Source organism: Physeter macrocephalus, chromosome 19, assembly GCF_002837175.3.
Source record: "Physeter macrocephalus isolate SW-GA chromosome 19, ASM283717v5, whole genome shotgun sequence".
NCBI classification, from domain to species: domain Eukaryota; kingdom Metazoa; phylum Chordata; class Mammalia; order Artiodactyla; family Physeteridae; genus Physeter; species Physeter macrocephalus.
In genome coordinates this window covers 46,600,760-46,628,248 of record NC_041232.1, presented here as the reverse complement: position 1 = coordinate 46,628,248, position 27,489 = coordinate 46,600,760, and the positions used below count along the sequence as shown (strand labels likewise).

General features: G+C 36.9%; 1 protein-coding gene across 3 annotated transcripts in view; it reads left to right on the top strand.

Moving 5' to 3' along the window:
• Positions 1–19,188, top strand: part of NOL4 (nucleolar protein 4) — a 393,075-nt gene extending 373,887 nt beyond the window's left edge. For 2 of the 3 annotated variants that reach the window (XM_024120911.2, XM_024120909.1), the window contains one exon: positions 17,304–19,188. In XM_024120911.2, the coding sequence (XP_023976679.1) occupies positions 17,304–17,497 (194 nt within the window). In that variant the 3' untranslated portion in view covers positions 17,498–19,188. The remainder of the gene's footprint in view (positions 1–17,303) is intronic. The other variant, XM_024120913.2, reaches the window with a different exon arrangement.
• The last annotated feature ends 8,301 nt before the right edge of the window (positions 19,189–27,489 follow it).

The following is a 27,489-nucleotide window of genomic DNA, read 5'->3' as shown; positions in this document are numbered from 1 at the left end:
CGCTCTGCGGCATGTGGGATCCTCCCAGACTGGGGCGCGAACCCGGTTCCCCTGCATCGGCAGGCGGACGCGCAACCACTGTGCCACCAGGGAAGCCCCTGTTTGCTAGTATTTTGTTCAGGATTTTTACATCTATGTTCATCAGTGATATTGGTCTATAATTTTCTTTTTTTGTGATGTCTCTTTTTCGTTTTGGTATCAGGGTGATGATGGCTTCATAGAATGAATTTGGGAGTGTTTCTCCCTCTGCAATTTTTTGGAAGAGCTTGAGAAGTATCGGTATTTGCTCTTCTCTAAATGTTTGATAGAATTCACCTGTGAAGCCATCTGGTCCTGGACTTTTGTTTGTTGGAAGATTTTTAATTATGGTTTCAATTTCATTACTTGGGGTAGGTCTGTTTATATTTTCTAATTCTTCCTGGTTCAGTCTTGGAAAATTGTACCTTTTCAAGAATTTGTCCATTTAATTGTGGTTGTCCATTTTATTGGCATATAGTGGTTTGTAGTAGTCTCGTATTCCTTTGTATTTCTTCAGTGTCAGTTGTGATTTCTCCTTTTCATTTCTCATTTTATTGATTTGCATCATCTCCTTTTCTTGATGAGGCTGGCTAAGGGTTTATCAATTTTGTTTACCTTCTCAAAGAAACAGCTTATAGTTTTATTAATCTTTGCTATTGTTTTCTTCATTTCTATTTCATTTTTTTAGCTCTGACCTTTTTTGAGACTTTCTTGAAGTGAGATTGAATTGATATAAACTTCCCTCTTAGAACTGCTTTTGCTGCATGCCATAGGTTTTGGGTCATCGTGTTTTCATTGTCATTTGTTTCTATGTAGTTTTTTTAATGTCTTCTTTGATTTCTTCAGTGATCTCTTGGTTATTTAGTAGTGCACTGTTTAGCCTCCATGTATTTGTGTTTTTTACAGGTTTTTTTTCCTTCAGTTGATTTCCAATCTCATAGCATCATGTTCAGAAAAGATGCTTGATATGATTTCAGTTTTCTTAAATTTTCTGAGGCTTGATTTGTGACCCAAGATGTGATCTATCCTGGAGAATGTTCTGTGTGCACTTGAGAAGAAAGTGTATTCTGCCACTTTAGGGTATAATGTTCTATAAATATCAATTAAATCTATCTGGTCTATTGTGTCAGTAAAGCTTGTGTTTCCTTATTTATTTTCTCTTTGGATGATCTGTCCATTGGTGAAAGTGGGGTGTTAAAATCCCCTCCTATGATTGTGTTACTGTCGATTTCCCCTTTTATGGCTGTTAGTGTTTGCCTTGTATATTGAGGTGCTCCTATGTTGGGTGCATAAATAGTTACAATTGTTATATCTTCTTGGATTGATCCCCTTGATCATTATGTAGTGTCCATCTTTGTCTCTTGTAATAGTCTTTATTTTAAAGTCCATTTTGTCTGATATGAGAATTGCTACTCTAGCTTTCTCTTGATTTCCATTTGCATGGAGTATCTTTTTCCATCCCCTCACTTTTAGTCTGTATGTGTCCCTGGGTCTGAAATGGGTCTCTTGAAGACAGCATAATCGGGCCTTGTTTTTGTATCCATTCAACCAGTCTACGTCTTTTAGTTGGAGCATTTAATCCATTTACATTTAAGGTAATTATCAATTTACATTTAAGGTAATTATCAATATGTATGTCCCTATTACCATTTCTTAATTGTTTTCGGTTTGTTATTGTAGGTGCTTTCCTTCTGTTGTGTTCCCTGCCTAGAGAAGTTCCTTTAGCATTTGTTGTAAAGCTGGTTTGGTGGTACTGAATTCTCTTAGCTTTTGTTTGTCTGTAAAGGTTTTAATTTCTCCGTTGAATCTGAATGAGATCCTTGCTGGGTAATCTTGGTTGTAGGTTTTTCCCTTTCATCATTTTAAATATGTCCTGCCAGTCCCTTCTGGCTTGCAGCATTTCTGCTGAAAGATCAGCTGTTAACCATGGGGATTCCCTTGTATGTTATTTGTTGTTTTCCCTTGCTGCTTTTAATATTTTTTCTTTGTATTTAATTTTTGATAGTTTGAATAATATGTGTCTTGGCATGTTTCTCCTTGTATTTATCCTGTATGGGACTCTCTGCACTTCCTGGACTTGATTGATTGACAAATTCCTTTCCCATATTAGGGAGGTTTTCAACTATAATCTCTTCAAAGATTTTCTTAGTCCCTTTCTTTTTCTTTTCTTCTTCTGGGACCCTTATAATTCTAATGTTGGTGTGTTTAATGTTGTCCCAGAGGTCTCTAAGACTGTCCTCAATTCTTTTCATTCCTTTTTCTTTATTCTGCTCTGCAGTAATTATTTCCACTGTTTTATCTTCAAGGTCACTTATCCATTCTTCTGCCTCAGTTATTCTGCTATTGATTCTTTCTAGAGAATTTTCAATTTCATTTATTGTGTTGCTCATCATTGTTTGCTCTTTAATTCTTCTAGGTCCTTGTTAAAGGTTTCTTGTATTTTCTTCATTCGGTTTCCAAGATTTTGGATCATCTTTACTATCATTAATCTGAATTCTTTTTCAGGTAGACTGCCTATTTCCTCGTCATTTGTTTGGTCTGGTGGATTTTTACCTTGCTCCTTCATCTGCTGTGTGTTTCTCTGTCTTCATTGCTTCCAAAGTCTGCTGCCTCAATTTTGGGATGATTCGTTGTCTATTCAGGTATTCCACAGCTGCAGGGTACATCAAGTTGATTGTGGAGATTTAATCCACTGTTCCTGAGGCTGCTGGGAGAAATTTCCCTTTCTCTTCTTTGTTTGCACAGCTCTTGGGATTCAGCTTTGGATTTGGCCCCACCTTTGCGTTTAGGTTGCCTGAGGGCGTCTATTCTTCACTCAAACAGGACAGGGTTAAAGTAGCAGCTGATTAGGGGGCTCTGCCTCACTCAGGCCAGGGGGAGGGAGGGGTACAGAATGTGGGTTGAGCCTGCAGCAGCAGAGACCCATGTGACATTGCACCAGCCTGAGGTGCACCGTGTGTTCTCCCGGGGAAGTTGTCCCTGGATCATGGGACCGTGGCAGTGGCAGGTTGCACAGACTCCCAGGAGAGGAGGTGTGGATAGTGACCTGTATTTGCACACAGGGTTCTTGGTGGCTGCAGCAGCGCCTTAGCATTTCATGCCCATCTCTGGTGTCCGTGCTTATAGCTGTGGCTCACGCCTGTCTCTCGAGGTCGTTTAGGCAGTGTTCTGTATCCCCTCTCCTCGTGCACCAAAAACAATGGTCTCTTGCCTCTTAGGCAGGTCCAGATTTTTCCTGGATTCTGTCCTGGCTAGCTGTGGTGCACTAGCCCCCTTTTGGCTGTCTTCACACAGCCAACCCCAGTCCTCTCCCTGGGATCTGACCTCAGAAGCCTGAGCCTCAGCTCCCAGCCCCTGCCCACCCCAGTGTGTGAGTAGACAAGCCTCTTGGGCTGGTCAGTGCTGGTCAGCAGTGATCCTCTGTGCAGGAATCTCTCTGCTTTGCCCTCTGCACCCCTGTTGCTGTGCTCTCCTCCATGGCTCCAAAGCTTCCCCCCCGCCACCCCCTGTATCCATCAGTGAAGGGGCTTCCTCGTGTGTGGGAACTCTTTCTCCTTCACAGCTCCCTCCCAGAGGTGCAGGTCCTGTCCCTATTCTTTTGTCTGTTTTTTCTTTTTTCTTTTGCCCTACCCAGGTACATGGGGAGTTTCTTGCCTTTTGGGAAGTCTGAGGTCTTCTGCCAGTGTTCAGTAGGTGTTCTGTAAGAGTTGTTCCACATGTAGATGTATTTCTGTTGTATTTGTGGGGAGGAAGGTGATCTCCTCGTCTTATTATTCCGCCATCTTGAAGGTGTCTCTTGGAGAAGTATTTAAAGGAAATTTTTATAATATATATGAGTTTGTGTGTGTGTGTGTGTATGCACTAATAAGTCAAAATATGGCTTTAAGACAAAGGCTCTGGAACATAAACAATTTACAACCTAATCATGAATGGAACGTTTCATCAGAAAGTCACAGCTGTCTAGAAACTATGACCCCCAATATCATAACCTCAAAATTAATAAATAAAAGAATAGCAAAATTACAACAAGAAACTGACATATGTGCAATCATAACCTTAGACCTTTAACGCACTCCTCTCAGTAACTGATGGATAGAAAAGAAAAATCCTTTGGATTTGAAAAAGTAATTAAAATTTAATCTGGCTATATCTAAAGCCTGCCCCAGCTGTCTGATAATACACATTCTCTCAGACATATTGACCATCTAAACAAGTGGTGACAACCAAAGAATTATTAATATACTGGTAGCATTTTGTTCAGGAATATTTATAATAAATGAGGATGAAAACACTACACATTAAGTTTGAGTGATGGAATTAGGTGGTATTTTGACATGCACATTACAAAAAAATAGAAAATTAATGAGGCACTCATTTAACTCAAGAAGTTAGAAACATCAGAGAAAATGTGGCATATAGAAGAAAATAAATGGAGAAATTAAATAGAAAACAAAGACACAATAGAGAAGATCAATAAAATCAAAAGCAGAATCTTTGAAAGGACTTTGAAAATATCTGGCAAGATGAACTAAGAGAAAGGAAGCATAAAAAATAATGAAAAAAGATTTTAAAATTATAATAAAATATTTATAACTTTATGCAAGTATATTTGAAAATTTAGATATAAGAAGACTCTTTTACAAAAATATAATTGACCAATATTGACTCAAAAAGGAATAGATATTCCAATTGATTAAATTGAATCAGTATTATAAAAATCTACCCATTGTTAAAAAATCATATCCACATGGTTTTACAAATGAGTTTTACCAGAACTTCAAGGACTAGAAAATCTTCATTTAGACAAACAGATCTAAAAGAGAGGGGAAAAAAAGAAATGGAAAACACCCAAGAACAGGATGCTACTGTAATCCAATCATCAAGAATAGTATTAGAAAAGCAAATTATATTGCAATCACTTGTGAATATAAATGTAACTCATTAGCACGTTGAGTCTAGTTGTGTATATCTGCTATTACCCAGGCCCTACGCTTGATGCTTTATATACATTAAATAATTTAGCTGAGATGCTGAAGAATAATGCCTATTTTTTTCACCACTTGGCAGAAAAGTACAAAAATACTATCAATAAAATACCTCTTAAACACCTGATCAAAATATAAAATGAAAATGAACCTGCAACCAAAGTAAGTTTCCAAGTGGCTCATATATTAGGCAAGCCAGAAAAATCACTTCACTTACTGATGGTGAATTTATTAAGTTGTGTTGGACTGTAGCAGCTGAAGAACTATGTCCAGAGAAAATAAACTTCTTGGACTATTAGTAGTATAACAAAAACAGTGCTTCAGGGGTTGAAGAAATTGAGATATTGGCAATATCAATAGTCAATTAAAAACAAGGCAACTGATTTTAAGTTGTTTTCCCTGTCTTTTAATAAATTTAGATGTTTCTGCTACTGTTCTGTTGTTGTTTATTTGAGGAATCAATGATGAGTTTGAAGTGACAGAAGAATTAGCATCTATGAATAGTATGAGTAGAGCAACTTTAGCTAAGTGTGTTTTCAAAATTAAGGAAAAGACTAATTCAATACAACCTGAAGTGGCATCTTCTAAGATGTATGAAGCAAAAAGAGGCTTATTTGTATAAAATTACAAAATTTCCTTTTACATAAGGCATATGGTTATTCCTTGAACTATTCGTCAGCAGATACAATGTGGAAAACGTTTGAATCAAGTGTTATTGAAGCAGTAATATCAGCTTTAAACTTCATTGGTCCTCATCTATTTAAGTGTTATCAGTTCTGTGAAATTTTGTCAGAAACAGAATCTGAATATCCTAATTTCTCCACCACAACAGTTTGATAAGTTAGTAATAAAGTAAGTTTTATTGCATTTTTTTTTCAGCTCAGGGCTAAGATTGAAATTTTTCTGAGCAAGAAGAACTGTCCTCAAGCTTTATTATTAAATGTCTTTAGAAATTAGCATTTGCCACAGAATTGACAATGTTTCTTAATGAATTCAATCTAAATACAAGGCAAAACAGTGCTTATATGTGAAGCTTATGCTGTGGTAAAGCCATTTTGCTGATTACCAATATTGTTTGAATCACAATTAATGGTTAGTGATAAACATGCCATACTGTCAGAATTTTAAAAAAGAAATTAAATTCCATTCCCACACAATATTGTAGTGGATATATTTACTGAACACATACTACAGTCTCAGCAATGTTTTTATGGACCTTGTTGCAAGTACAAAGTAACTTGCCATATTTCAAAATCCTTTTCCTTGTTCAATTGAAGAGCTTCCAGCTTCACCTTCAATTGGAAGTAATTAATCTGCATGCATTGACATGCTAAAAGGCACGTATAGAGAGAAGAATCTAAGAGAATACTATAAATTATTTCCAAGTGATGAATATGCTCAATTAAAATTGTATTCTTGTGGACTGATATCAGTATTTGGAAAAATCTATCTTCCACTAAATGATTTTCATAGCTGAAACAGAGAAAATCTCTGTATGGATCCAATTTAACCAAAGAACACTTACAATTGATTTTGATGACAAGGAACACTAATACTCAATAGTAGACCTGTACTACAAAATATATTTTATTCTCTTCGCTACAATTGTAAATGTGGTTGCTTTCTTGATTTCTCTTTCTCATAGTTCATTATTAGTATATAAAAACACAATAGTTTTTTTTTCACAATAGATTTTTGTATATTCATTGTTTATCCTGCAACTTTACTGAATTTGTTTTTTAATTCTAACAGGTTTCGGTGAGTCTTTAGAATTTTCTATACATAATATGTCATCTTCATATAGTGACGGTTAATTTTTCCTTTCCAATTTGAATGATTTTATTTCTTTTTCTTGCCTAATTGCTCTGGTTAGGAACTCCAATACCATGTTGAATAAAAGTGGTGAGAGTATGCATCCTTGTCTTATTCCTGAAAAGAGGAAAAGTTTTCAGCTTTTCACCATTGATGTTAGTTGGGGCTTGTCATATATGGCCTTTATTATGTTGAGGCACATTCCCTCCATACCCATGCGAGTTTTTTTCATAAATCAATGTTGAATTTTGTCAAATGCTTTTTCATCTATTAATATGTACATATGATTTTTATTCTTTATTTTATTAAGATGGTGTATCACATTGATTGAAGATGTTGAAACATCCTTGCATTGCTAGAGTAACTCATACTTGATTATAATGTGTTATCCTCTTAATGTATCATTGATTTCAGCTTGCTAATATTTTGTTGAGGATAGTTTCATCTAAGTTCATCAGGAATATTGGCCTGTAATTTTCTTTGCTTGTGGTGTCTTTGTCTGGTTTTGGTATCTAAGCATACTATTACAGAAAATCATCAAATCACAAATGAAGAGAGAAAGAGAAGAAGAAAGGACAGAGGAATTACAAAACATCCAAAAAACAATTAACAAAATGGCCATAAGTACATACCCGTCAATAATTCCTTCAAATACAAATGGACTAGATTCTCTCATCAAATGACATAGAGTGGCTGAATGGTTTAAAAAAACAAGACCCATCTAGATACTGCCTACAAGAGACTCACTTCAGATGTAAGGACACACACAGACTGAAAGTGAAGGAACTGAAAAAGATACTCCATGCAAATGGAAACTAGATAAAGCTGGGATATTTATAATTACATCAGATAAAATAGACTTTAAGACAAAGAAGGTCTTTACATAATGATAAAGGAGTCAGTACAACAAGATGATATAACATTTGTAAATATGTATGCACCCAACATAAGAACACCTTAATATATAAAGCAAGCATTAACATACCTAATGGGAGAAATAGACAGCAGTACAATAATAGGAGACTTTAATATCCCACTTACATCAATGGATAAATCATCCAGACAAAATCAGTAAGGAAACATCAGCCTTAAATGACATGTTAGATCATTGACTTAATGGATATATATGGAATATTCCATCTCAAGTGCACATGGAACATTCTTTAGAATAAATCATATATTTGGCCACAAAACAGGTCTTAATAAATTTAAGATTGAAATCATATCAAGGGTCTTTTTTGACCACAATGTTATGAAACTAGAAATAAATTACAAGAAAAACACTAGAAAATTGACAAATATGTGGAGATTAAGCCACATGCTACTTAACAACCAATGGGTCAAAGAGTAAATCAAAAGGGATGTCAGAAAATACCCTCAAGACTAGTGAAAATGAAAATACAACATACCAAAGCTTATGGGATACAGCAAAAACAATTCTAATAGGGAAGTCCATAGTGATATATGCCTACATCAAGAAACAAGAAAGATCTCAAATAAACAACTCTACTTTACACCTCAAGGAACTAGAAAAAGAACAAACTAAGCTCAAAGTTAGCAGAAGGAAGGAAATAACAAAGATCAGAGTGGAAATAAGTGAAAAAGAGATGAAAAAGACAATGGAAAGATGAAAATAAGATCTATTCTTTTGGAAAGGTAAAACTGGCAAACTTTTAGCTAGACTAAGAATAAAGAGTGGACTCAAATGAAGTCAGAAATGAAAGAGGATATCACAGAACTACAAAGGATGATAACATACTATGAACAATTACATGCCAACAAATAGGACAACTGAGAACAAATGGATAAACTTATAAACACAACCTACTATGAACAATTACATGCCAACAAATAGGACAACTGAGAACAAATGGATAAACTTCTTATAAACACAACCTACTAAGACTGAATCATCAAGACCTAGAAAATCTGAGTAGACCAATTACTGGTAAGGCAATCACATCAGTAATCAAAAATCTTCCAATGAAACAAAAGTCTAGGAGCAGACATTTTCATTGATGAATTCTATCAAACAGTCAACGAACTAATACCAATCCTTCTGAAACTCTTCCAAAAAACAGAAGAGATGGGAACACTTCCAAACTCATTTTTATGAGGCCAGCATTACCCCAATACCACATAAGACTCATCATGATCTCAGCTGCCCAAGCTGATAATTAGAGGACCTGGTTTCAAAGAATAAGGCAAGAAGTATGTTAAGTAGAAACTGCAAGCATTTCACCAGTGTTTCTGGTATTGTTTTTGTTTGGTTCATAGACTGATGGCCACTTATGAAAGATGCCAGGAGTCTGAGGAAATCACCACTACCCAACTAGAAGAATTATCAGTGCATGCGATTAACCAGGATCAAATTGAAGCTTTAGCAACGGAGGAACCAAGAGACGCTACTTCAGTATAATCTTGTATTAAACCCAGACATCTTTGGGACATTGGGCCTTTTTCAAGTCTCTTGGATAGTTTTAAATAGAAATAAATTCTGGCTTTAAAGAAAAGCACCCCTGAACTGTATCCCCACTTGTCTCCAGCCAGCACTCTATGCAGCTCACTCCTGCTTGTCTCCACATCTTTGTTTGCTATTCCTAAAGGGCGCATTTGTCTTCCCCTATCCAACTACTAATATTTCTCCTGAGCTAGGCCACAGTGGTACAGGAAGAAAAACCAATAACCCTGTGTGGCTTTGGGCAAGCCAGTGAACCTATCTGTAATTCAGTTTTTCCAGTTATAAAATGGGGCAAGTTATCCTGCTCTGCTGTCCCACCAGACTGCAGAGAGGCTCCAAGAAGGGACAGTGTGACTTTCTAGCAAGGAGACAGGTGCTGGGAGGCAATGTCCTGCTCACCCTCCCACCATTGCAGTCCTCTCTTCCCCCCTTCTTCTGAGCCCCCACAGCTCTCACCTGTACTACCAACTTTGTTCTTCATTAAACAAGGTCCCAATTAAACATTATATATATATAATTATTTTTTTAATCGGGGTATAGTTGCTTTATAATGTTGTATTAGTTTCTGTTGTACGACGAAGTGAATCAGCTATATGTATACATATATCCCCTCCCTCTTGGACCTCCCTCCCACCCCGCCGCCATCCCACCCATCTAGGTCATCACAGAGCACCGAGATGACCTCCCTGTGCTTTACAGCAGGTTCCCACCCACTATCCATTTTACAAAAATTTACAGTGTCTTTACACTAACCATGAAATATCAGAAAGGGAATGTAATCAAACAATCCCTTTTAAAGTCACATTAAAAAAAAGAAAATACTTAGGAATAAACCTCATCAAGGAGGTGAAAGACATGTGCTGAGAACTACAAAACAATAAAGGAAATTAAAGATGATTCAAAGAAATGGAAAGATATTCCATGCTCCTGGATTGGAAGAATTAATATTGTTAAAAGGGCAGTACTACCCAAAGCATCTACAGATTTAATGTGATCCTAATCAAATTACCCATGACATTTTTCACAGAACTAGAACAAATAATCCTAAAATTTATATGGAACCATAAAAGACCCAGAATTGCCAAAGCAATCCTGAGGAAAAAGAACAGAGCAGGAGGCATAACCCTCCCAGACTTCAGACAATACTACAAAGCTACAGTAATCAAAACACTGTGGTATTGGCACAAAAACAGACATACAGATCAATGGAACAGAATAAAGAGCCCAGAAAAAACCCTCACACCTATGGTCAATTAATCCATGACAAAGGAGGCAAGAATATAAAATGGGAAAAAAGACAATCTCTTCAGCAAGTGGTGCTGGGAAAGTTGGACAGCTGCATGTAAATCAGTGAAGTTAGAACACACCGTCACACCATGCACAAAAATAAACTCAAAATGGCTTAAAGACTTAAACATAAGATATGACACTATAAAACTCCTAGAAGAGATCATAGGCAAAACATTCTCTTACATAAATTGTACCAATGTTTTCTTTGGTCAGTCTCCCAAGGCAATAGAAATGAGAACAAAAATAAACAAATGGGACCTAATCAAACTTACAAGCTTTTTCACAGAAAGGAAACCATAAACAAAATGAAGAGACAAACTATGGAATGGGAGAAAATATTTGCAAATGATATGACTGATAAGGGCTTAATTTCCAAAATATACAGACAGCTCATACAACTCAACAACAAAAAAACAAACAACCCAATCGAAAAATGGGCAGAAGACCTAAGTAGACATTTCTCCAAGGAAGACATACAGATGGCCAATAGGCACATGAAAAGATGCTCAACATTGCTAATTATTAGAGAAATTCAAATCAAAACTACAGTGAGATACCACCTCATACTAGTCAGAATGGCCATCATTAAAAAGTCTACAAATAACCAAATGCTGGAGAGGGTGTGGAGAAAAGGGAACCCTCCTACACTGTTGGTGGGAATGTAAATGGTACAGCCACTATGGAGAACAGTATGGAGTTTCCTTTAAAAAATCTAAATATAGAGTTACCATACGACCTAGCAGTCCCACTCCTGGGCATATATCTGCAGAAAACTCTAACTCAAAAAGATACATGCACCACCCCCCCCCACAGTGTTCATAGTAGCACTATTTACAATGGCCAAACAACCTAAATGTCCATCTACAAATGAATGGATAAAGAAGATGTGGTATATACAGGTATACAATGGAATATTAGCTGGAAATAATGAAATAATGCCATTTGCGGCAACATGGATGGACCTAGAGATTATCACACTAAGTGAAGTCAGAAAAAGAAAGACAAATACCAAATATCACTTGTATGTGGAATCTAAAATATGATACAAATCAACATATCTATGAAACAAAAACAGACTAGTGTTTGCCAAGGGGAATTGGGGAATAAGGGAGGGAAGAAATGGGAGCTTGGGATTAGCAGAGGCAAACTATTATATGTAAGTGGATAAACAACAAGGTCCTACTGTATAGCACAGGGAACTATATTCAGTATTCTGTGACAAACTATGATGGAAAAGAATATGGTAAAGAATATATATATATATATATATATATATATAATAGCACAGGGAACTATATTCAGTATTCTGTGACAAACTATGATGGAAAAGAATATGGAAAAGAATATATATATATATATATATATATATATATAAACTGAGTCACTTTGCTTTACAGAAGAGATTAATACAACATTGTCAATCAACTATACTTCAACAAAATTTAAAAATTGTATATACCTATATATGTGTGTACATTATATATATGTATATGTGTGTACATTTTATATATATAAAGCCTCCCTCACCATCTTCTCAGAGCACTGAGCAGGAGCTCTGGGAAGGGCCACATTGGGATCCAAGGGACTTTGGCTATTTCTCTCTCACCTCCCTAAATTGTGAGGCCTCTCTACTGCAACCCTAAACCAAACAAGTCATTTACATATGGCATAAGACCAGATTTTTTTTTGGTCTTTAACAAAAGACTTTATTTGAAGGCATAACAGTAAAATCTAAAAGAAATTTCTAATAGGATGTGTTTATATTTTATCCTGAATCAGACACGTTTGAATACCCCCCTACCATATTATCCAACAATTCCACTTCTGGATATTTATCCAAAGGAAATGAAAACACTAACCTGAAAAGATAGCTGCAGCCCCATGTTCATCACAGCATTATTTACAATAGCCAAGACATGGAAGCAATTGTCCATTGATAGATGAGTGGATCAAGAAAATGTAATTTTATATATGTATAAAATTATATATATAATTATGGAAACATATAATTATATATTATATAACCATAATTACATATATAATTTTATAATATATAAAATTATAAATACACACACACAATGGAATTTGATTTAGCCATAAAAAGAAAAGGAAATCTTGCCATTTGTGACAATATGAATGGACCTTGAGGGCATTATGCTAAGTGAAATAACTCAGAGAAAGACAAATACTGTTTGATCTCAATTCATGCAGAATTTGAAAAAAAAAAAAAAAAAAACACCATGAAAACAAACTCATAGATATAGAGAACATATTGGTGGCTGAGCGGGTGAGTGAAATGGGTGAAGATCACCAAAAGGGACAAACTTCCAGTTATAAATTAGTCATGAGGATGTCATGTACAGCATGGTGACAACAGTTACTAGCACTGTGTTGTATTGATATATTTGAAAGTTGCTAAGAGAGTAGATCTTAAAAGTTCTCATTAGAAGAAAAAAATGTTTGTAACAATGTGTGATGATGGATGTTAACTAGACTTATTGTGGTGATCATTTAGCATTATATACAAATATTGAATCATTATATTTTACACCTGAAATAATATAATGTTATATGTCGATTATATCTCAATAAAAAAAAGTAAATTATCACAAAACTTTTTAACTATGAGTACCTAAATTCCTCTTGACCTGTAATGATTAAAATATTTACTATCTGGCCCATCATGCTTAAAAGCATGAATCTGAAAATATCACTCACTTATTTAAAATTGTTAAATGAATTCATGCAGTTAGGACGTTTTTATGTCCAACTCAATACTCATTGTAACATTTAGTGGGAAAACATTATTTAGGCAATGGACAATAACTATTATTCTCTTTTTCAGCAACGATTCAGATGGAAAGTACTGTTATAAGCAATTCTACTTATTTTTCCACAATTTCAGATGATAACTTTCATAGCAATACTAATATTCCCATATATTAGAGGTAACTTTACTTGAATAAGTTACACTAAATCTACTATTTTCTATGTCTAACTAGTTTTCATTTAACCATAATTGGGTATTATCAATGACATCACTCATTCTCCATTTCTTGAGTGTTAGCTGTAGAAAGTACCTGGCATTTCTCATTCATTTGTTACCCAAATATTTATTGAGCCTTATTTTATGCCATGCAGCACCACAGCTACCTAGAGCAATGTGGTAAGACACAAACAGTGCCTGCGTTCATGGGTCTTGCATTCTTCCTCAGTATATATAATAAAAATGGTTATCAAAGTTTTTAAAAAACACAACAAAACTTTGTCCAGGGGTTTCTATTATCTGTGGATAATTGACACCAAAATAGGACCACAAAGGTAAATCTAATTAAAACAGGGGCCAAAAATGCACCATAAATAGGGGGAAAGTATTCCATTGATATTTAATTTAAAAAATAAAGAATTATGGATCTATACTTTCATTTAATTAGAATTTGCTTATAATTTAATTGTCCCCCCAAAACCTTAAAAAAATAAATCAAGGGTTGATTTTAGTGGGTCTTAATTTTTCTAACAACATTGTATGTTGGCACGAAATATCTTTTATTTCCTATTCAGCTTTTCAGAATGAACATTAAGAAGGTCTGCATCATTTGGGTTAAATGTAAGTACAGTTGACCCTTGAACAATGTGGGTTTGAACTATGTGGATCCTCTTAACACAGATTTTTTTTTTCCAATAGCAAATACTACAGTCCTACACAATTTGCAGTTGACTGAATCCACACAGGTGGAGGAACCAGAGATACAGAGGGCAGACTCAAAGTTACACAGAGATTTTCAACCATGGCAGAGGGTGGACGCCTCTAACCCTCACCTGTTCAAGGGTCAGCTGTACTTATATAAAATTGGCCTTGTCAATTTTCCTGAATATGTGCCTTAATACTAGATATTCAAATCATTTTCTCTTGAAGCATCTAGTGGGTCATTTTCCGTGCTCGTTTTCTTATTAACTGGTCCTGCTCTTCCAGAACCATACTTTTCAGTGGCCTTGTCTGTGATTTGATCAGGTCTGCAAGAATACTCTTCTCGACTTCTTTAAGTTCAGCATCTTCATAAAATTTGAAATTTTGCTTTATAGTTGACATGCATTTTAATTACATTATATTGTTTCAGTTAAGCCAAACCAGTCAAGTATGACATTGACTCAATGAGGCAGAAATGAAAACTAGTGACAAACAGGGAGGACTGTTTGAGCAGTCACTAGTTAAATAATTTATTCATTTGTGAATATTTTAATTTTTTTTTTTGCTTCACTATCCAACCTCATAACTTTGATGATCTGAATAATCAACATTCAGCAAAAAGAATTTCTTGTACTTTTGATTTATAGTCTCAATCCTGATCCTGTAGATCTAAAAGAAACCAAGATAATGAAGTTAACTTTCTTCCGGAACAAAAAGTAGCAGAGCTGTGAATGGCTTCTCAATTACTGAGCTATCTAGAGTTTGCCTATGTTAATAAAAATCTGAAAGAAAGTGAAAGCCATGTCTCAGTTTGGAGGTGTAGACCTTTGAGCCAGAGGTGGAGAATAATCCATAAACTGAACATTAGAATAAAATCACAACCTCGCTCACCCCAAAAAGAACCGGAGCCCTCGCCCCACCCTTTCTCAATTCCAGTTCAAGATGCCAGCCAGCAACTTGGCAGGACAGCAAAACTATCACAAAATGTTACACCTTCTAATGAAATAATGACAATCAGCCAACCAGACACCAGGTATCTACATAACTGAGAGGAAAATTCTTTCAATTTTCTTTCATAAAGATTTGTACTAGGTAGAGAACAGACTTGCGGTTGCCATTGGGGGAGGGAGGTGGGGGAGGGATGGATTGGAAGTTTGGGATTAGCAGATGCAAACTATTATATATAGAGTAGATAAACAACAAGGTCCTACTGTATAGCACAGAGAACTGTATTCAATATCCTTTGATAAACCATAATGGAAAAGAATATGAAAAAGAATATATATATGTGTATATATATATACATATATATATAAATGAATCACTTTTCTGTACAGCAGAGGTTAACACAACATTGTAGATCACCTATACTTCAAATAAATAAATATATAGATAAATAAGATTTGTACTAGGATTCTTGAATGTAAAGGAAAGAAGTAAAATTTAAAGTTGGTTCATTCAGAGACCCAAACTCCTATTATGTCATGATGGTTTCTTAATCCACTCAGAATTTCTCAAACAGTTGCTGTTAATGATTTGCTTGTTCGGTATTCCTATTTGCAAGTGTAACGTCCCTGCATCTCTCCCTTTTGGCTTGTTATATCTGTGTCATGATTTTGTGAACAGGAGAACAAATGGCAGCCAACTCCTGCTAGAAAATCAAAGCTTTGAAAAGGTCATGGCAGAAGTGGAGATAAGTTTCTCTCAGATGTCAGAGTTCTTGAGTGCTACTCCTGTCTCTGTCCTAATTAAATTCCAAGTGAAGCTACTTCCCTCTTATGGGACATCTGCCTCTTAGCTGACAGAAGTCCTTCTCTCCCTTTGGGAGAGAAGGTGTAAGGGGATGGATCTTGACCTGTCTCCATTATGCCTCAAGAAGAACTAGAAGGATAAAATAACAACCTTCATTTTAGTTCATGAAATGAATACTACTATCTGAAAAATTATAACATGTTTAGGAAAAAATCTGTTAAAATACTTTCAAGTTATAGAATCACTACAGTTTTGGAGCATGCCTTTAGTTACGTGCTTAGTAATATTTTTTCAAGGATTTTAAATTTATTACTGCAAATTTAATAATTATAGCAATTAATGAAAGGTAAGAACTATAAAAATGAATGCTTAGGTATATAATAAATACCTAATAAAATAATCTAAGAGTAATCATACAAAGAATCTTAACACAAATGCTTGAAGAGTTTTAAATCATTTAAATTATTTTTCAGTAAAAATTTACAAAAATGTCATCAAAAAGCAGACCTATATGATTTAGTTAAATATATGTGAGGAAAAAGTGTTGACACATGAGTGTTTTGTGCAAATAAATATTGTTAAATAGGTATTGTTAACAATACCTAAAGCAGTATTCCAAGTCTAGTTTCTTTGTGGTATGGTTTGTACTAATCATATACTTACAATACACTTCGAAAGCAAACTTCAGTCTAATATATTCACATTTTTAAATACTAATCAACCTGGTGGAAAAAGAAGTGGCCTGAAATGAAAAAAATATGCAATTCACGTCCCTATTGTGCCACATAAAAGTTATTGACCTCTAACCATGTCATTGAACTCCCGCAGTCCTCAGTTTCCTCTGTTCTAAATTGAAAAGTTTGTAACCTAGGGTCATTAACCTCACCATGTAGGCTGTTTTCATTTCTGAATTGGTGGGGTCCAAATTATTTGTTATCAACTGTAGCAAATAAAAAATGTGATTCCCATCATCTTCTACTACTCCAGAGAAGCTTCTACTTGTGGAAGGTGGGCTTAACATTGAATTTTCCAAAAAGCACATGTTAAGAGAATTTCTTCACTGTCTTCCTACAATCAGAAGTGACCGCCAGAGGCTGGACCAGGAGTCTAAGAAAATCCAGCCACTCTTTTCCCATTGTGTTGCTCTTCCATCTTTCTGAGAGCAGATGTATTTGATTAAGGGTATCAGTAGCTTCTCACGAAAGAATAGGTGAATTAAATCAACACTATTTAGTGCTCATGTTCAAGATACTAGAAGAAAAATCGTCCATGTCTAATTTGTGCTGATTTTTTCTAGGACCCACTGATCTCAGCATGAAGAGGCAGTTGGCGACCAGCTCAGGATCCTCCAGCAGTTCAAGCTCCAGACCCCAGCTGAGTCCAACTGAAATCAATGCAGTGAGACAGCTGGTTGCAGGATATCGGGAATCCGCTGCATTTTTATTGCGTTCCGCAGATGAACTGGAAAATCTTATTTTACAACAGAACTGAGTCCAGCGACGATCCTCTTCACTGAGGTTTAAATTTGCAGTTTCCACTAATGACATTTTGATTTCCCAGCAGAGATGCGTTTGGTCTTACTGCACAGTCTTAAGAGAAATATTTCCACTATGCCACATTGTCCTTGATCCATAAAGTGATGTGTTTAGGTGCTTCAAAGGAACTCTGGCCTCTGAAGTACCTGAGATACTTTAATGTGTCCAGCCTGCTGTTTTTTGTTTCAGTGTGCCAGCATAAATACCTGGGGCAAAAAAAAAAAAAGGCTGTATATTCCTAATTCAAGGATAAAACAGAAGAAGCTTGTGGTATTAAAAGTAGTTCAACATCCACCTGAAATATTAGTGGAATTTGCTACTGACTTACTGGACTGAAAGCTGCAGTATCTGGCCAAAAAAAAAAAAAAAAGCCAAAATTTCTCATTGCTACAGGAAATAACAATGAAAAGGATCTTGTATTTTAAAAAAATATGTAATTTTTATAAAAAGAAAACTTGTTTTTCATTCAGAATTGTCATTTTTACTTTGGTAACTTTTTCATAGGTCCTAAAAGAAAACTGTTTTGAGAAACTACTGTAAGTACCTTTTCCACTTCCCTTTGCCTTCTCCTCTTTCCAAATTCTTTCTACAGAAATAACACTTGATGCTGGGGAAAAAAAATACCCTTGCCTACGTTCTTTAAATCGTCGCATCAGGAACTACTTCCAAGAGAAGCCTGCGTTTCTGCACTCATGCTGGTCTCAAGCATCCCACTCACCATTGCAGCTTTACCATAGCAGTTTTCACCACAGAATTTTTTAATATTGAAAAAGACATATCATTGAAAAAAAAAATGACATCTTGGTTTCTTACAGCTGCTCTCCCCAGATTGCCGCTGCTGTCTTATGGGCATCCTTCTAGCAGCCATTGGATGTCGATGACTGAATGTTAAAGAGGTTGCAAGTGACAATCTGAAAATTTGCACTCTTGTGTGTAGTTTTCTTTTCTCTCTTTCAGAAATAGTTCCCAAAAAGACCATTACCTCTCCTGACATGATTTGTATAATTTACAGTTGTAGGTAAAAATGATGTAAAGAACTCTCAGTGGATGCAGCTGCAATCTACAATGAACTGTCCCCTCCTCTTCCCCATATTTTGCCCTTCTTCCTTATTTTATAGTGTTGAATACACATGGATGGTGTTTTCTTTGTGCACTGAGGCAAGCCTATTTTTTAAATATTTAGGGAGGAGTACATCAGTTTACGCTTCTTGTACAATTTTTTTCTGTTGTTTGGCTTCGGTTGGATTACAGGTTCTTTGTGCATTCCTGAATTTGCCTTATTTCATGTAAAATTTATGTCATTTGGTTTTTGATAATAAGTTGAAGACATCAGTGATATTTCTTAACTACTTGTTACATATAGTTTTTCAAGTAATGACTGTGATTGTGACCAAGTAATGTGCACTTTTTCTTGTAACTGTGGACATTGCTATGCTCTTTTCTTCTAGTGTTTCTAGAATTACTGTTCCTTACAGTTATGTAAACAAAAAACAAAAAAAAAAGAACTTTTGTGATACTGTTGGTGAATATAATGTGAAAATCTTATTGAAATATGAGTATTTTGGAAATACATAGATGCACAAACATCTTTTAAGGTGTGGATTTAGAGTTTGCTTATTTAAATGAAAATTCAAAAACTGAGGGCTGGTATAATTTTCTCTGTTTTGTTGGGTTTAATAAACAGATTTCTGTGTTAAAACACTGATTGTGAAACCTTATAAACTTTCTGAATGATATGAAATGTTATTTTATACCTACATTTAGCACAAAATTGACAGTTCAAACATATTTCAAGAACATCCCAAGGTCCCCCAGAGCTTCCACCTTCAGTCTAATAAATAATTTATTCCAAGAAGGGGTAAAGCAGATAGGCAAACCATGGGTATTTCATCTGATTGTTTAAATCTGATTTAAGAATTTATCTTTTTTTCCCCATTTCTCATGAGTAATCTGGCTCTTTTAGTCACTCCTAATTTAACATTTTGGGAGAAACATACCTGTTTTAAGTGCCTGTTTATGCTTTGGGTTTTGTCGTAAGAGTATTTGAGACTTTGTCATGGTTACTATTTAACAAAGTAACACCCCGGTTTGAGTTCAGCCTATACATAAAAAATCCTTAATAGAGATAATAAAGCAAATGAATTAGAGAAAGGGAGTTCCAGCAAGGTGCTCTTGTTTTCATTTCATTTTCATCTTCACTTATGCTCCCACATCCATCCACCAAGGACTAAATTCCTCCCACATCTTCTGCTTTTTGCACATTTATCTAAAAGAATGAGGGTACCAGTATTCCCATCGTTTCCCTGGGAGAGCTCAAAGGACAAAACGAAGTACCATGTTGTTTTCCTTTTCCTTTGTAACTTGTACCTGAAAACACTCTGGTCCTTTTTAACCCTCTGTCACAAGAGAATAGAGATCACATCCCCTTTATAAAGCATTCTGGAGAAATTGGGTGCAGGTTCATATTCTCAGAGGTGATAGAAAGCTCTCATAAACATGGAGATCAAATAGAATTTTCTGTCACTTCTGACAGCTTTTCATACAGCAGCAAGTTTCTTGTCACATATGTATTACTTTATCACACTTAATAAGAAAACATTCCTTGAAGTAACCATAGAGAATGCAAACACAAGCAGTTACTGAATTTTCTTAAATTGTGTAAAGTAGCAGCACTTGGTAAAAAGGGCATTCCAGGAACGATAGCCACCGTTTACTGATTATTTACACATGGAAAAGGCGTTTTATTTCCTTTACTTCTCACAATAACACTAGGAGATCGGGAGAGTCACTTTACATTTTACAAGAAGGCTCAAGAAAATGAAGTAGCTTGCGGACAGAAGCACCGAGCTAGTGAGAACTTGAAGCCATTATTTGACCCAGGTAGGCCTAGCGCTGGAGCACCCCCTATTGGTCGCTACAATCTGTTGCCTCCCAGGTACTAAATCCTTAACATACTGCCCTGACTTGGAACCAGGCCTGTTTATGCTAAAGTTTAGCAGTTTTATTTGTGTAGTTAAATAATAGTTATGACATCAAATAAAGGATCTGACTAAACACTGAGAGTTTTATCCCACTTATAGAAGTTTAATTTCCTTTAAGTTATATTCTCTACAAATATAAAGAGCTACAATAAAACCCACCACTAATGAAAATCAAATACATAAAGCAGGAAAAAAAGGCAGTGACTTTTTTTTAAAAAAAAAGACAATGATGGGTGCCAGTAGTGAATCCGGTAAGGAAAGAGAAAAGGGATTATCCACTTGAACCCGTAAAGGTAAGTTTGTTCACCTGAGATTTCAGTCTTAGGCAGGTGCTATTTGGTTATTTTGATTAATCCTGTTACCATTAACACAAATACCAAAGACTTATCTTTCTATGTCAAAAATATTTTCTAATTTCGTACAGCCCAGGTTTCAAAAGTTTAGTTTGTAAAGAAAAAGTTCCAAAAATAAAGCAGGTAGACAATACATTAACATACTGCTTATCTTTTAAATTGTGTTTGAGATGCAGAAATTTGGTAAAGATTGAGCACAAGATAACCTACAGGAGTTTGCCATTTAAATATAATTAAAATCTCCTTTCTTAAAAATATTTTGAAAGGAGATAAAAATGCGACTAGTAGATTAACCTATCTCCAGTCTTAAGGTCAATCATTTTCAACATTTAATTGTTTTCAGATTGCAAAAGAAACTTGAGAAATACAGGAAAAGAAGGAAAAATAATCCCAGCAACCATAGAGAACCATGAATAACATTTTATAGTATATCTTTCAGAGCTTATCTAAACAGGTATATAAACATTCTTCTGTTCGACTTTACTGTATATGGTGTTTCCTTATCTGCTTTTCTGTCCTAACAATATACCATGAATACTTCCCACATCATTAGGTATTCTTCTTAAGTATTATTTCTGATGACTATAGTATTGTATGAATGTACTTGTATTAATTTTCTATTGCAGCTGTAACAAATTACCACAAACACTATAAATTTATTTCAGTCTGCTAAGTTGGAAGTCTCACTGGGCTAAAATCTAGGTGTCAGCAGGAATATGTTCCTCTCTGGTGGCTCAAGGGGAGAATCCATTTTCTGGCCTGCTCTAGCTTGAAAGCTGCCTGCATTCCTTGACTTGGGGTCCCTTCCTCCATCATCTAAGCCAGAGCTTAGCATCTTCAAATCTCTCTGTAACTCTGACCTCCTTTTCTGCCCCCTCTTCCACCTTTAAGGACCCTTGTGAGTACACTGGGCCCATATGGATAAAATGGGAAACCTCTTTTAAAGTCAGATGATTAGCAAACTTAATTTCATCTATAAATTTAATTCCTTAATTTGACATATAACAAAACATATTGACAGGTTCTGATGATTAAGATGTGGACATCTCTCTCTGGGGGGCATTAGTCTGCCTACTCTAGTTATCTTAATTTCCCTTTTTTTTTTTCCTTTTAAATGCCTCTGTACCCAACTGTATTTCATCCATTCACCTGTGGTAAAGATCCTAAGTCAGCAGCACAGATATTTTACAAGTAATTGTCAGCTGCCGTATCTGTACTTTTTCTTCTTATAAAGGGTATAGTTTTTTGGAAATTATTTTAATGACATTTTTCTCTAATTTCTCACATTCAAATCAAATGTAATAAACAAATACATATGGTAAATGTGCAGCTAAATCTTTCAAGGGAAATGAAACAAAAATACCTCTGAACTCTTTCCTTACTTTGATTTCTTAGAAAGTGCTTCTGCCCAAGAAATTCTCTGAGATATGTTTAAGGCCATCTCATTAGACGAGAATAGGTACATGAGGATCCAAAGCTTAATCAAATTCTGTAAGCAATGCAACAACATTCATAAAACTTCTAGTGGTAATTACCGGTGGTGTTTTATTTACTCTGAACAAATAAAAGATATATTAATATTAGATGTTATTAGATGGCATGTCTTTTAAAAGGAAGGCTTTGGCAATAACATACCTGTTGAATTTAGGATAATCAAATGAGTTTAAAAATTAAACCTCTTTACCTCCATTTATTTGTGAGAAAACTATTTTATTGACATATTATACATTTCATTTCCCCTCATCTACTGTGCTTTTTTTTCCTTTTCAATTGCTATCCACTGAAAGAAGATCAAAGATAATTCAAGACCATTTTTAATGCTGTGAGAGAAAAAAAAAACAATAACAGGAAAGCATAGACCACAGAGAGCAAATACTATTACTCAAAGTGTGGAATTGGCACCAGTTTTTTTCCCTCTAAAGTGTTGACTTCTCATATTCTTTGTTTATTGGGGAATGGATTAGCCCAGGCCCATGAGAAATGCCTCTACTCATGTAAAGCACTCCGTTGCAGTGACGGAACAAGTGGCCAGAGATTCCACAACAGATTATTTAATCTTAGTTCCTTTGCTGGTGGAAGGATTCCGAGGTCTGCCTTGAACTAAACCCATAGAGTAGTAAGCCTCTTCACTCGTTTTATTTTTCATTAATTTGAATAGCGTATTCTTTGACCTACTATGTGCGGGGCATCAGGCTCTGATACAGAAAAACTATTCCTGCTTCAAGGGGTCACATCTAGTGGAGGAGAGAGACAGAGGTACAGATGGTTATAATACAAAAGGATAAAGAGAAACAGTGTAACATGTAATGATAGAAACATGCCAAACAGGTCAAAGGAGGGCACAGACCTATATAGGAGTGGGGAGGGTAGGTGCAGGGAGCTAGCTGGTCACAGAGATGGAGCTGTGGGGAATACTTGGCAAAAGTGTTGACTTTGTTTAGGGAGGATGGAAGAATGAAAGATGCGTGAGTTAAAGACGTTTTTCAACTACAGAGGACGCCACAAGCTGAGGATGGAGGAGGCATGGAATAGCATGGTGGGCAGTCACTTGAGCAGTTTAGTGTTGCCGGAAGGCAGAGTTTGAGATGAAAAGAGATTGACTCCTGGAGAGGAATAAAGGAGTCAGATCATGCAGGGCCAGACCTACCATGCAAAGGAGCCTGGCTGTGTCCTGCCGAGGACGGAGAGACCCTGGCAGGTTCGCGCAGTGGTAAGTGTGCGTTGGCACCTCTGTTGACTATGTGCTGGAACTTCAGCTGAAGAAGATGACATAATGCTAGATCACAGAACCTCCCTCCATCCCCAAAAGTAAATTAAATAAAACTAATAGTGAAAAACAAAAAGTATGACATACGTAGCATATGAGCAATAAAGGAATGGGCTTTGTCCTGTAGCCACTGAAAGGTGGGAGCCATGAAGATTCAGTAAATGTCACAAATTAATGTGACTTTGTCCTTAGGAAACAGATCTGAGGAAAGAGACTGAGTGGAAAGGAATTTTGAAAACCCCACTATTAAAGTTCTAGTTGGAAGAAAGGAGAATGAGGGGTGAGTGGACCAGCTTGTGGAAAAGTATGTACACAACCCTTCAGGAACGCTAGACCCTTGCTGACCTCCTGATGAGTTTCCAGAAGTAGAAACACCATCAGGACTTGCCATTTCATGTGTTCTCTGGTGGAAAAGACAAGCTGAAGAGTAAAGAGGAATACAGTGATACAAGGCTATGCTTTCTACAAAAAGAAATGGAGATTCAATCGGCATTTCCCTTGCCTCCTTCCTGTCCTGTCCATTTTCTCCTCTCATTTACCTCCTCCTCACCCCTGAGTAATATAAGTCAGTGGCAAAAACTTATGAGGTCCACTTGTCTTATTTGATTTTCTCTTCTGAGAGGGAAACAGGCAAAGGTGCTGGAGGAAAGGGAAGGCATTAGGAGAAATGAGTTATTGGGTCTCATTGCCTCTGTCAAAAGTGAAGTTCCAGAGTGTCCACCGCAAAACTGGGGAATTTAGGAATCTTAAATTTCCTATCCCCCAATATGGATAGCACACAGTCCTGCCTAAGTGGAGTGAGTTATGAAACTGGACTACAAATGACATTGCAGAAGACAATGATCACAGACTGGTTGCCCCAATCTCAACAGCTAGCATCACCTCCCAGAACCCTGCTCTCCAAACTTTCAGCAAAACGAAAGCAGATAGAACTCAAAATACCCCACCCTCAGGCTGCAGGTCAAAGAGAAGTGTGAGTTTAGATAGAAAAAGAAAAAGGGGGAAAGAGATGTCAGGGAGAATCTAATCACACTGTATTTGGAGAAACAGTAAGTGTAACAATGAACATAGCCCATAAATATGAATAAAATGTAAACAAACATTATGGCACCTCTATATCCAACCAACAGCAAAGAATGGAAGTCAGACAGGCAGACATGGAAGAATAGTTTCTACAATTTTTTTAAAAAATACATTTGAGAGAGACCTTCAAGATGGTGGAGGAGTAGAACGTGGAGATCACCTTCCTCCCCACAAAACGTCAAAAATACATCTAACATGTGGAATAACTCCTACAGAACACCTACTGAACGCTGGCAGAAGACCTCAGACTTCCCAGAAGGCAAGAAACTCCCCACGTACCTGTGTAGGGCAAAAGAAAAAAGAATAGGGATGGGACCTGCACCTCTGGGAGGGAGCTGGGAAGGAGGAAAAGTTTCCACACACTAGGAAGCCCCTTCACTGGCAGAGACAGGGGTAGGCGGGGCAGGGAGGTGGGGGAGGAAGCTTCGGAGGCATGGAGGAGAGCGCAGCAACAGGGGTGCAGAGGGCAAAGCAGAGATATTCATGCACAGAGGATCAGTGCCGACCAGCACTCACCAGCCTGAAAGGCTTGTCTGCTGGGAGCTGAGGCTCGGCCTTCTGAGATCAGATCCCAGGGAGAGGACTGGGGTTGGCTGTGTGAATGCAGCCTGGAGGGGGCTAGTGTGCCACAGCTAGCCGGGAGGGAGTCCGGGAAAAAGTCTGGAACTGCCTAAGAGGCAAGAAAGCATTGTTTCGCAGTGCACGAAGAGGGGGCATTCAGAGCACCGCCTAAAAGAACTCCAGAGACAGGCACAAGCCGCAGCTATCAGCACATACCCCAGAGACGGGCATGAGATGCTGAGGCTGCTGCTTCAGCCACCAAGAGCCCTGTGTGCAAGCACAGGTCACTATACACACCACCCCCTCCAGGGACCTGTACAGCCAACCACTCCAGGGTCCCATGATCCAGGGACAACTTCCCTGGGAGAACACATGGCATGCATCAGGCTATTGCAACATCATACCGGCTTCTACTGCCGCAGGCTCCTCGCCCTGCATTCTGTACCCCTCCCTTCCCGGGCCTGAGTGAGCCAGAACCCCCGAATCAGCTGTTCCTTTAACCCCATCCTGTCTGGGCAGGGAACAGATGCCCTCAGGCAACCTATATGCAGAGGCGGGGCCAAATCCAAAGCTGAACCCCAGGAGCTGTGCGAACAAAGAAGAGAAAGGGAAATCTCTCCCAGAAGCCTCAGGAGCAGCAGATTAAATCTCCACAATCAACTTGATGTACCCTGCACCTGTGGAATACCTGAATAAAAAATGAATCATCCCAAAATTGAGGCAGTGGACTTTGGGATCAACTGCAGACTTGGGGTTTGCTTTCCACATCTAATTTGTTTCTGGTTTTATGTTTATCTTAGTATTTAGAGTTTATTTTCATTGGTAGATTTGTTTATTGATTTGGTTGCTATCTTCCTTTTTCTTTTTTTCCTTTTTTTCTTTTTGTCTTTTGGTGAGCATGTATGTGTATGCTTCTCTGTGTGATTTTTGTCTGTATAGCTTTGCTTTTACCATTTGCCCTAGGGTTCTGTCTGGGTTTTTTTGTTTGTTTGTTTGTTTTTAGTATACTTTTTAGCGCTTGTTATCATTCGTGGATTTATTTTTTGGTTTGGTCGCTCTTTTCTTTCATTTTTTTTTCATTATTTTTAAATTTTTCTATTTTTAATACCTTTTAAAATTTTTATTTTAATAACTTTATTTTATTTTATTGTTAATTTTTCTTTCCTTCTTTCTTTTTTCTCCCTTTTCTTTGAAGCCATGTGGCTGACAGGGTCTTTGTGCTCCGGCCAAGTGTAAGTCCTGTGCCTCTGAGGTGCAAGAGCCGAGGTCAGGACAAAGGTCAACCAGAGACCTCCTGGCTCCATGTAATACCAAATGGCAAAAGGTCCCCCAGAGATCTCCATCTCAACTCTAAGACGCAGCTCCACCAAACAACCAGCAAGTTACAGTGCTGGAAACCGTATGCCAAACAACTAGCAAGACAGGAATAAAACCCCACCCATTAGCAGACAGGCTGCCTAAAACCATAATAAGGTCACAGACACCCCAAAACACACCACCAGACGTGGACCTGCCAACCAGAAAGACAAGATCCAGCCTCATTCACCACAACACAGGCACTAGTCCCATCCACCAGGAAGCCTACACCACCCACTGAACCAACCTTAGCCACTGGGGACAGACACCAAAAACAATGGAAACTATGAACCTGCACCCTACGAAAAGGAGACCCCAAACACAGTAAGTTAAGCAAAATGAGAAGACAGAGAAACACACAGCAGATGAAGGAGCAAGGTAAAAACCCACCAGACCAAACAAAGGCAGAGGAAATAGGCAGTCTACCTGAAAAAGAATTCAGAGTAATTAAAGTAAAGAAAAGATGATACAAAACCTTGGAAACCGAATGAAGAAAATACAAGAAACCTTTAACAAGGACCTAGAAGAACTAAAGAACAAACAAACAGTGATGAACAACACAATAAATGAAATTTAAAATTCTCTAGGAGGAATCAATAGCAGAATAACTGAGGCAGAAAAACGGATAAGTGACCTGGAAGATAAAATAGTGGAAATAGCTACCACAGAACAGAATAACAAAAAAACAATGAATAGAATTGAAGGCAGTCTCAGAGACCTCTGGGACAACAACAAACACACCAACATTCGAATTACAGGGGTCCCAGAAGAAGAAGAGAAAAAAATGGCACCGAGAAAATATGTGAAGAGATTATAGTTGAAAACTTCCCTAATATGGGAAAGGAAA